The 12,240-nt window shown below is 41.0% G+C and overlaps 1 protein-coding gene across 1 annotated transcript in view; it reads right to left on the reverse strand.

Moving 5' to 3' along the window:
- The window catches only part of inpp4b (inositol polyphosphate-4-phosphatase type II B), a 718,149-nt gene extending 706,528 nt beyond the window's left edge, over window positions 1–11,621 (reverse strand). The window contains exon 1 of the mRNA XM_055158612.1: window positions 11,570–11,621. Within this exon, the coding sequence (XP_055014587.1) occupies window positions 11,570–11,599 (30 nt within the window). The 5' untranslated portion in view covers window positions 11,600–11,621. The remainder of the gene's footprint in view (window positions 1–11,569) is intronic.
- Window positions 11,622–12,240: the final 619 nt, after the last annotated feature.

The following is a 12,240-nucleotide window of genomic DNA, read 5'->3' on the forward strand; positions in this document are numbered from 1 at the left end:
TCTTTGGGGACAGAAAATGTCTGTGAAAAGCGCTATATAAATAAAGACTTACTAACGTTATCTGTCAGCGACTCGATTATGGCAGTTTGACTTTTACATGTTCAGAAATCCATCGGTCTCGGCCGGAGTTTGTTTTTCAGAACCCTGTTTGATTGGCCGTTCCTTTGCACTTTCTCGAGGTGGAGGTCGGTTTATGTAGCCCGATTCATCAGCTGGTTTCACTTTGTAGAAACCGTCTGACCTTGCAGCATTAGGATTCATTCAGTAGACAGTAGGCGTGTACTTTTTTTATGTAACCAATTGCTGCTATTTGCGCCGCTAAAGGGGCTAACCAGTATATTAATCTTTTCCCAAATCCCATAAGAAAAAGGGAAATAAAAAAAATTCACCAAACATTCTCTTTGTTCCGGCTTTAAATCCTTAGGAATCGTTGCCAACACAGAATATATTGCTCTTCGTGATTGGCTGGTGCCTGAATTCGCACTTCCGGAGTTTTTGAGAACCGTCGAATGTATTCTGATTCCTGACCTAGTCGCTGGAGAGAAATAAAATTGAGAGGAGGAACTAGGTGACGCCAAGTACGTCCAAGTAACAACATTATAACACAGGTCAGTGTAATACAGGCTCTTTAAAACCTGATCCTGCCTGCTCCTACTCTCTTCTTTCTCTCCTTGACCACTCTTAATTACACCGAGCAGACGAGACGCTCTGGCCGGGCTCCAGACAGGGGGGTCTCCGCTCCACTAGCCCGACTTCAAAGAGCGCTCCCTCCCCGGGCTCCTCTCAGCGCCCTGTCCCCTGGAGCACTGGCCCTCCTGGAAGTCTTCGCCCGTGGTTCTGGAATGGGATTTTCCTACACACACACACACACACACACTTACTGTACTTTTGGTTTTGGCGAGAAGAAAAGCTGTTCTTTCCACTCCGCGATTTGGTCTCTTATGTCACACTAAACACATAGCAAAAGCCCACGAGGAAAACAAAGAACCTAGAATTTCAGTGGTGAGTGTTTATCTGAAAAAGCACTCAGTTACAGATAGCAGATATTTTTCACACTGCCTCTAACGCAATGTCAGAGCTGTTCCCTAATACCCTTTAAAGAGATATACAGCTTGAAGATTTACTACTTAAGTTGTCACTGCTCTTTTCTGTTTTACCAATAGCAGATTAAGACGAACTGCCCCCAAGGAGACGCCAGTTTCTCTGCGGTGAGAAGGCTCCATAACTCAGAGATAGTTATAAGCTGCATCTTCACTTAAAGGTCCCGTATTACACCAAATTGACTCTTGTGAGCTTTCAGTCATGTTAGAATGTGGTTACCTCATCGAAGACAAACCCGGGGTCGTGTTTTGTTTCATTCGCATGTTTGAGTAAGTATCTCCGAAGCTCAAAGTGCTCTGTTCCACCTTGTGATGTAGTGAAGTGATGGTTTTCATTTAGTTTTATCAGCTACCGTTTACCTTTAGTTCAGCAGAGATCGGTAATTACAGGGCTGAAATGATCCAAATGATTCTAGTGAAGGTGTATGGAGTTTTAAAACACACTGGAGCACTTCCTGTACAGTGTTTCCCACAGACCAAGTAGTATTGTGTAATACTATAATGTAAGAATTATATAATAATCCCATCCATCCATTTTCTTCCGCTTAACCGGGGGCCGGGTCATGGGGCAGCAGCCTAAGCAGGGACTCCCAGACTTCCTTCACCCCAGACACGTCCTCCAGCTCTTCTGAGGGGACCCCAAGGCGTTCCCAGGCCAGCCCAGAGACACAGTCCCTCGACCGTGTCCTGGGTCTGCCCCAGGGCCTCCTTCTGGTGGGACATGCCTGGAACATCTCCCGAGGGACGCTCCCAGGCAGCATCCGGAACAGATGCTCAAGCCACCTCAACTGGCTTCTCTCGACATGGAGGAGCAGCGGCTCTACTCCGAGCTCCTCCCGTGTGACTGAGCTCCTCACCCTAAGGGAGCGCCAAGCCACCCTGCGGAGGAAACTCATTTCGACCGCTTATATCCGTTATCTTGTTCTTTCGGTCATATAATAATACACATTAAATAAATAAAATACTATAATCAGACCTAAGAAACTATTAAAGGTACAACAAGACAAATAAATGAAATAACGAAACAGCATTAGCCTATCTGGTGCATGGTTTGCATGTCCTATCAGAACACCTAATTTTATGTGGCTTTCAGAAAAATAACTCAAGTGCCCAATTGTAAGGGACTTCCTTGGGTTCTGGCCCATTTATTGCGCAGGGGAGCGGGCCGGGCCAGGCTAACCCATGATCTAAATCCAAATCCACTTTATTTCTATAGCACATTTTACAAACAGTTTCCAAAGTGCTGCACATAGATCATAAAATGAAGACAACAAAAAGGTAAATTGCTCAAATTTGACCATACCAGTCCTAAAACGATAAAGCCAGTAAAATCAAATAAAAGTAAAAACCATAAAAATCAGAAAATAACTGTAAATAAGTAAAACAGATAAAATAAAGAGAATAAATGAAATAAATAAAACACACAGAGGAACACACAACTCATACGGTGTTAAAAGCCAGAGAATAAAAGTAGGTTTTAAGACGAGACTTAAAATACTCCACTGTAAGGGCTGTTTGGACGTTCAGGGGCAGAGAGTTCCAGAGTTTGGGACCGGCCGTACAGAAGGCCCTGTCCACCCTGGTTTTAAGTCTCATTTTAGGCACCACGAACTGGAGCTGGCCCTTGGACCTCAGTGCTCACGCAGGGGTGTAAATCTGGATGAGGTCTGAGATGTACTGTGGGGCCAGTCCATTCAAAACTTTAAAAACAAATAATAAAATCTTAAATTCGGGGTAATGTGCTCACGTTTTTTTGGTTCCAGTTAAAAGTCGCGCAGCAGAATTTTGGACTAACTGTAAGCGAGAACGTGCGTGGTCGCTGATTCCGGACAAAAGTATATTATAGTCATCTAAACGAGAGGAGATCGCACTTTGCAGATACCCTGCCCTGTGGATCTGGGGTCTCTCTCTTTCTCTTGCTTTCTCTGCATGTGAGTGAGAATGAAAGAATCGCGAGGTGGAATCAATCTGTGGCGCTCAGTTCGGTTTTCATTCTGTTGCGTTGCGGCTTTGCATGGGAAACACTGCACTGTATTACCACATGACATCACAAGGTGGAACAGAGTGTTCTCTGTTTGAGAGAAGCAGGGTTTGTGTGTTAAAAATGTGTGAATGAAACAAAACACAACTCCAGGTCTGTTTGCGATGAGGAAACATTAAAACATAGATCAGAAAATAGCGTAACATGGCCCTTTAAACATGATGTGCACCTTATATTGTGGTCATCTTCAAAGTGAAAGGCTGGCAGTTTGAGTATGATTCCAGTGCGTACTCGAGTGTCCTTGGGCAAGAGTCTTCACCCACCTGGTCTTAATATTAATGTGATTCACAAACTGTAGCCACTTCTGACTGAGTGGGTGAACGAATAATCAAATGGACACAGAGTCGAAAAAGTGTTGCATAATTCACACCAGTAGAATCAGTCTAAGCCAATCAACCAATGTAAAGGCTTTAATCAAACCAAAAGATTATACAGATTTGTTAGTTAGCATATTTACTACATCAGCTCTTCTAAAAATGCATGTATTAGGGAGTATTAAGTATTACGCTATTTTCCAATCTATGTTATTATGTTGTTTCCTCATCAAAAACTTACCTGGAGTTGTGTTTTGTTTCATTCAACAATACACAAACCCTGCATATTTAGGCTGAATTCTTCTCTTAAACACTGTTCCACCTTGTGATGTCATGTAGCAATACAGGAAGTGCTCCACTGCGTTTTTAAACTCCATAAACCTTCACTAGAATCAGTAGGACAGGAGTCTCCAACCTTTTTCCTCCGGTGAGCTCCTTTACAGAACTAAAATGCCAGAGAGCTTCTCATTTTAGCGGCCGCAAAAAATTTTGATGATTATAAGAAAGAGGGCGAGCCTTTGGGTACAGTTAGATGCCTATGAAACATAAACCACTGTCCATTTATTAGTGCAAAAAGTTGGGAATTTACAATAGTAAAAGGCATGTAATTAACCAAATTTTTGTTATTCAAAAAATAAATAAATAAAAATTAAGTAAAAAAAAAAGTATATCCCTCTTTTCCCTATATTTATTTACTTATTTATTTATTTATTCAATGTACTTATTACTTTATTTATTCTTATTCTTATTTTAATGATTTTTTAAAAATAATTGTGTTTTATTATTATTATTATTATTAATAATAATTATTATTTTATTTTATTTTATAAATTTTTTTCCCAACTGTAGACTTTGGAGGAGAATAATGCGAGGGGGGGTATGGGGAATAAAAAATGTTCACGTTACTACTAATTGTCTTCTGCAAAAAAAAAGTGGCGAGCTACTTGGAAAGGGGTGGCGAGCAACATGTTGGAGACCCTTGCAGTAGGATAATCTGGAACTGCCGATCTGTACTGAACAAAAGGTAAAAGGTAGCTTCATGACATCTAGGGATGTAACAATAACCAAAATATGGTGATATCGTATCGTCAAAGTTCTCACAATAATATCGTGGACCATCACAATATATCGAATTACAACTTTCTTTGCTTAAATTAAGAGTTATGGTGCAGCAATAGCAAAAAAAAGACAGAGGGAACTACAAAGACCATGATCCTTTGCTCCATTTCAGTGTAGACTACAAGAAAAAATAACAGTTCTAAGCACTTTTGTCTTAGTTCTTTGGATTAAGTCTTGTCAAGGCATTTTAAGATGAAAAAGGAGCATATTTACAGTTTTGTTAGTCTCCAAAAAAATATATATCGCAATAAATATCAGGCCATGAGATGTATATCGTGAAAATATCGTACCAAGAGATTTGGATATTGTTACATGAGACTCCCCACCATATCGTAAGCTTTCCCATGATATCACATTAAATATCGTACTGTGAGGTTCATACCATGACAATATCATATCGTGAGACTTGGATATGGTTACATCATAAAGTGGAACAGAGCATTTTGAACTTTGGATATGTAGACAGACTAATAATAATAAGTGAATGAAACAAACACAACTCCAGGTCTATTTCTGATGAGGTAACAACATTATAAGATTACTTAAAGTTCACAAGTCATTTTTGTGTAATATAGGACCTTTAAATCCTGCCTAGTTACTCTGCTATTCCTGAAATCCATTCTTCTAAAAATGAAAAAGTAGTTTACAAAATGTAGAGATCATTATTCTTTATTTTATTTTACACTCAACTTAAAACCACTGTGCATGACACTGTAGAACATGTATAAATAGATAAAAATGTCTACTGTACTCTAAAAAAAAGCCACAGACTTAAACATGACTTTTTCACAAGGAGCTCCTCTGACTCCGGCTCGCCTCTGTGTGCTGTATCTGCCCTCTGCCTGGTGATTCATGGACTACACTGTGGGGGGCTAAAGCAGCTGGCCTCCGCTATCATTTATCTCCCAAATTAAACCGTGGAGTCCAGATAATCCACCTATCCCATGGACGAGACTTAAAGGTCCTATAGTACGTAAAATCAATTCTTGTGAGCTTTAAAGGGCCCATCTCATACAAAATCAACTTTTCAGAGCTTTCTACCTTCTAAGAGTGATGTGTGGGCCTTATATTTGTCTCCGAAGTGTTTTTTTTAGATTGATTCAGCGCTTTTTTAAACAAATAGCAGCGTATCTCTGCCACCCTCCCACGTGACAATGAACTAAAGCTGCTACAACAATGATGCGGCAGATACACCTATGACGCGTTTGACGTAGCAGAAATCGCTTGTCACCCGACCCCCTCCCCCGCTGCATCACCTCCATCCCGCCTCCATTTCAGTAATGTTCAGCTGATGTCGACACGGTGCTTGCGTTTCATGCACCTCAAAGTCCTCGTCCGATTCCAGGTCCAACACATGCGGCTGAACGCGCTGTATCTCCATGATAAAAATAAAAGTTTATTCCTACCACTATCAGGGTGCACGTCTGTCTCCCCCTCCCTCCCTGAGATGGGCGGAGGAAGGGCGGCTCACTCAGAGCCTACGTCACGTTTGGAGGGCGGAGCCTGTGCTTTCTCAGGATGGGGGGGGTGAGCAATAGTCGGTCTTTCATAGTTCCTGGTCTGTGACTGCCTCCAAGAAATTAGTAAGATTTCAGAACTATTGTGTATATGTGTAATGGATGTTCAAAAACCCAAATTGTGCTTGTAAATGTGCAGAAAATACAATGTGAAAAGAGTTATTTTGCATGAGATGGGCCCTTTAAGCCATGTTAAAAAGCTGTTACATCCTCAAAAACAGACCTGAAGTTGTGTTTTGTTTCATTCACACATGAGCAGTAGTTACGTCATGCTTTATTAGTCTGTCTACACCTCCAAAGCTTAAAATGCTCTGTTCCACCTTTAGCATTTTCAGGCCAATAGAGAACCGAGCACCTAGTCTCAAACCGAATGACGTGTTCAAACCAAAAATCAGAGCGCTTAGGAACCAAAAGTTGATTCCGATGGAAACCAAATAAAACTTTTCCAAGTGAACCGTGATGACACAGTAGACGTGAACAGGTTCATCCAGGTCACACACGGTAAAATAAACAAACAAAGAAAACGTGTGTGTGGAATATGGTGGAGAAATTAAGTGACAAGAAGACTGTGCAGGGGTCAGCGGAGGAGACCAAATATTTGCTATATCCGTGTTCGCTTGGTAAGGTTACATCATTGGATTGGACACCACAGATGTTTTAGCAGAGATTGGTGCAGATAAATAATGATTTGTATGAGTACAAATCCTCGCTGGTGTCAATGGCGTGATCCGATTAACTGGTGCGGGAACCAGCACCGCTCTGGCCGGCCTGAAAACGGCTCTTGTGATGTCGTGAAGTGGTAGATTTCAAGAGCTACCGTTTACCTTTAGTTCAGTAGAGATTGGCAATTCTGGGGCTGAAATCATCCAAATGACTCTAGGGAAGATGTACGGAGTTTAAAAACACACTGGAGCGCTTCCTGTATTACCACATGGCATCACAAAGTGGAACAGAGTGTTTTCATTTGAGAGAAGAATAGGCTCTTTTCACGCTTACGTCACAAACCAGCAAGACGTTTAGAAACATGCCACTTCTGATGTAGTTCCCGACACTGGGCTCATGGACCAACTGTGATAAAACCCACTGAAGTAAATGTGATCAGTGGTAAAATGAAGACTGCATATGTATGTGCTGTTTGGAATCATCTTGAATTTAACGGAACGCTTCAATGACATGCAGAAAACTGGAACATTTTCAAATTTTTTCTAGATTTTGTCAGACTTATTACCGCGAACAGAGCCCGCCGGAAGTTGTCATTGCATGTTTCCAAACGTCTTCCTGGTTTGTGAAGTAATATAAGTGTGAATAGAGCCTACTCAGTCTAAATATGCAGGGTTTGTCTGTTCAACATGAATGTGAATGAATGGTTGAAACAAAACACAACTCCAGGTCTGTTTTGAAGAGGAAACAACATTATAACATGATCAAAGAAAATGGTGTAATATGGGCTCTTCAATGCGACACAGGGCCACTTCTCTTTTCAGAGCTCGGGCCAATTCCGATGCAGCTGTCGAGAGCAGGCATCCCGGGAATGTGACAAGCTGGAGAAACAAGTGGCGTTCGTTCACTTTCTTACATAAACACACACACTCGGGCTGGTTGCCGATACAATACATCCCTCGATACATAGGCCAGGATACAATATATCTCGATACGGTGCATGCTTGATTCAATACGATATATTTCAAATTGATTCGATATGGTTCAATAAAAAATAAAGGCTAAATCGTGGCTGTGATACTAAAAGCCTGTTGTTAAACCACTTCTTGTGCAAAGTTAATATGAAACACAAACATTTTACTCTAGCCAGGTTTGCGCCACCTAGTGTCTCTGCTCAATTTCCTTCTCTCCAGCGACTAGGTCAGGAATAAAAATACACTAGTCAGACTACAAAAACCCCAGAAGTGCGAGTTCGGGCACCAACCAATCAGTGAATAGATATACATTCTGTGTTGTCAACAATTCCTGAGCACGAGGATGTAAACCCGGAACAAAGAGAATGTTTAGTGAATTTTATCAAGGGGAAAGACATTGTTGCCCTTCTTCCTACGGGATTTGGGAAAAGCTTAATATACCGGTTAGGGTTAGTTAGTGGTGCATTACATACGTCATGACGAAATAGGTTAAATTGGATTGGTTTAATTAAAATAAAAAGTACCCGCCTACCATCAAGCGAACAAATCCTAATGCTGTGAGGTCAGACGGTTTCCACAAAGTGAAACCAGCTGATGAATCAGGCTTGATCTTGACAGTAAATAAGTTCGATATTAACTACAAAGCCGTTTTAAAGCCTCCTAGAGAATGAGTGCAGTGTGACTTATTGGTGCACGTGAACATTGAACATTTTACACAAATGAACCGACTTTATGTCACGCTTAAGAAGCAAAACGTTGCAAATTCTCTATTGACATGAATGGGATCCCCATTTAACTGGAAGTATATGGAGTAAGAATATTATTAGTAGTAAGAAATATTTGTGCGCATAGAATAGAAATCCGTGCATATTTGGCTGTAGTAGAGCATAAAATGAGTCCAGTCATACATAAAATATATTGTGTGTGCAGAATACAAATTGAAAAGTTACAACGTCAAGAATTACAATTACGAAATGCAAATTTACAATTACGCTTTCATCAGAACGAATACAAATTCACGGACGGGATTTTACTGTCAAAAATACGCCATCACTTCACAGACATTATATATCGAGCAGTATCGATCAAGATTGCGCATGCTTAAGTTTGTAGCAGAGGGTAAAAATGGACTAAAGGCATAAGAAGGAGCTACAACAGCTGAATGTTTCTGAAAAGCTTTCTTACTCCATAGAAGGTCCATCAAAACAAAGGGCAAAGACGTTATTGTCCTTCTTCCTACGGGATTTGGGAAAGGCATTACACATGTCACGACCAAATAGCAGCAATTGGTTAAATAAAAAAAGTACCCACCGATCATCGAGCGAACGAATTCTAATGCTGTGAGGTCAGACGGTTTCTACGAAGTGAAACCGGCGGATTAATCAGGCTAATAATTTGGTGCTTTGACTTTTGATTCTTAAAAAAATCCACGCAGTTTCTCAGTCCTTAATGTTGTTTCTGACGCAAACAGAGGATGCGTCTTTCTGATTGGCTAGTCCGCTTGTCAATCAAAACTAATTTTAATCATCAAAACAGTGAAAATATCAAATGTGTTGCTTCGACGAGTTTCCTCCCACTAAAGAAGCAACGAAACTGTAGCACTGTAACAAAATAATTGAGTAAAACATCCAAAAAATACCCTTGGCGATATATCGATACAGCAGCCCACGATATCAACACATTAAACTATACGATATATCGCTGTTTCAATATTTTTGTACACCCCAACACACACAAGTGCATATAGAAGTAGAGCTAAACCCAAACACACACGCACACAGAGGTCTTTCAGTGTCATACAGGTTAATGAACATCTGCTCCTGAACGTGCTCCACAGCGGCGAGAGTGGAACCCCGCCGGTGTTCAGTGTCAGAACAAACAGCCCCTCTCGTCTCGTACACCAGGGCAAGTTTAAGGAGCGCCGTAAAGACGTCTCAAAGTCAGGGGCAGTTTAAAACGCACTTTCTGAGGTGAAACTTCGGAGCTGCAGGAGAAGTGGATTAAAGGGACTATATAGGCTGTTTTTTTTTGCTTCTTATATCAAGCCACTGTCGCCCTAAATCTGCAGGGTTTGATTGTTAAACGTGTGAATGAAACAGAAAACAACTCCAACTATGTTTTTGATGAAGAAACAACATTATAACATAGATTAGATAGAGCTTAAGATGGGCCATTCACTGCAAAAAAGCGAAGATATAAACACTTAAATCTATCAGAAAATGAATTAAAAGTCGTGAAGTTATCTGTCCATGCAGTAAGATAATTATACTTGACAAATTATCTTAAAATAAACTACCTCTAGACGAGAATGAAGCCGTCTCAGAACTAGTGAGTAGATAATAAATCTGAAAACAAGATGAAAAACCGGATATAAGCTTTAAAATCTTGGCCAGATCAGAGAAATTTGCAGTATTTAATAATAAAAGTAATTATAAAGTGTTACCCGTGTTTGTTTTGCATAGTTGCATCGTTTCTCAGTAAAAAGAAGTTGATTTAAGATTAATAAAAGTCATTATTTGTGTGACCAGAAGAACATCTATAGGTACCCTTATGTAACAGATAATACTCCCTACAACTGTGCAACAACTCACCCTAATGTAACAGATAATACTCCCTACAACTGTGCAACAACTCACCCTAATGTAACAGATAATACTCCCTACAACCCTACAAAAACTCGCTCTTATGTAACAGATAATACTCCCTACAACTGTACAACAACTCACCCCTAATGTAACAGATAATACTCCCTACAACTGTACAACAACTCATTCGTATGTAACAGATAATACTCCCTACAACTGTACAACAACTCGCTCTTGTGTGACAGATAATACTCCCTACAACCGTACAACTCACCCCTATGTAACAGATAATACTCCCTACAACCCTACAACAACTCACTCGTATGTAACAGATAATACTCCCTACAACTGTACAACAACTCGCTCTTGTGTGACAGATAATACTCCCTACAACTGTACAACAACTCATCCTTATGTAACAGATAATACTCCCTACAACTGTACAACAACTCACTCTTATGTAACAGATAATACTCCCTACAACTGCACAACAACTCATCCTTAAGTGAGAAGATAATACTCCCTACAACTGTACAACAACTCACTCCTTATGTAACAGATAATACTCCCTACAACTGTACAACCACTCACCCGTATGTAACAGATAATACTCCCTACAACTGTACAACAACTCAGCAACTTTTATTTTGACTTGTACATCTACATTTATATAATTATCTCTTGTTTGACATCTGTTTCTTGCTATTTTTTCTATTTATTTAGTCTTTATTATTACAATTTATATATTTTTTGTCTTTTGTTATTATATTTATTGTGACGTTTGAGCTACTGTGTCCAAATAATTTCCTAAAGTCTAAGTCTAACTTCAAAATTGCACTCTGTAAATCACCTTTTATGTAACTGTGAACCTTAATTAGAAATTTAAAAAATGTAAATAAAGTGGTAATTTCTTAAAAGTTTAGCTGTTTACATGTTTAAAGCCTCAATAGTTTGTTATAAAAATGATCTCAGTTCAGTAAGAGTGAGTCCAGTAAGGTGGAGTAGGAGTGTACAGAAAGCACGTGTGTCCCGGCAGTGGTCCGCGCCCCGCTGTTTGAAAACCCACTGGTCTGGCGTTAATGCGGAGACCTCTACACGGCACATGTCAACCGCGAGCCCCGTATGACTTTCCACTCGCGGCTCGCTCTAGACAAATAAAGCGGCTGGCTCCTCCAAACTTCACAAACACCTCGTAAGACTGCCAGCGCTCTCTCTCTCTCTCTCTCGCAAACTTAAACTCACAAGTGTAAACAGCATACCCTTGTTTTGTGCAGGGGAAAGCAGTCCATATTGTCAGATCCCGGTCCAGATCCCGAACATAACTGCACTGAAATCCAACTGACTCCGACGGCTGCGCTGGAAGGGTCTGCGAAGCGGGCTGAGGCAGCATTCAGAGCCCTACCACATCCTGTCTTTTCACACACACACACACACACACACACAGACAGAGACGGACACACACGCGCGCTGCTCTGTGGTAAATTCAGGAGGAGTGAAGGGAAAAGCGCTTCAAATGCACTCTTTCAGAAGGCTTACGCTAACTTAGCTCCGGCGGATTAGTCTCGGAATACCAGTGTCTACCCGGGATTTGCCCACATGTGCGGAGAGAGAGGAGGGCACGGCTCACACGGGCTGCACATGTGAAAGTGGGTGTTCCTGCGGGTGGGTGGGGTGGGGGGACGAAGACTCGGGGCCAGCTGTCGCCAACCCCGAAAAAACACATGTGCGCTGGTTTTTACAACTACAACTACAGCGTCGCAGTTGTTGGCAATATAACAGGCACTTAAAGAGGTTAAAGGTGCACTGCGTAACATTTCCTTTTAGCAGAGGGTCCGCCACCTGATGTCTCCATGGGGATGTTATTGCGTAGTCTAGAACAGGGGTGTCAAACTCAAATTCACAGAGGGCCAGACTTAAAAACTGGATCTGG

Source organism: Boleophthalmus pectinirostris, unplaced genomic scaffold (assembly GCF_026225935.1).
Source record: "Boleophthalmus pectinirostris isolate CB_2022bp ecotype Guang Dong unplaced genomic scaffold, ASM2622593v1 HiC_scaffold_22, whole genome shotgun sequence".
In the NCBI taxonomy this organism is placed as follows: domain Eukaryota; kingdom Metazoa; phylum Chordata; class Actinopteri; order Gobiiformes; family Gobiidae; genus Boleophthalmus; species Boleophthalmus pectinirostris.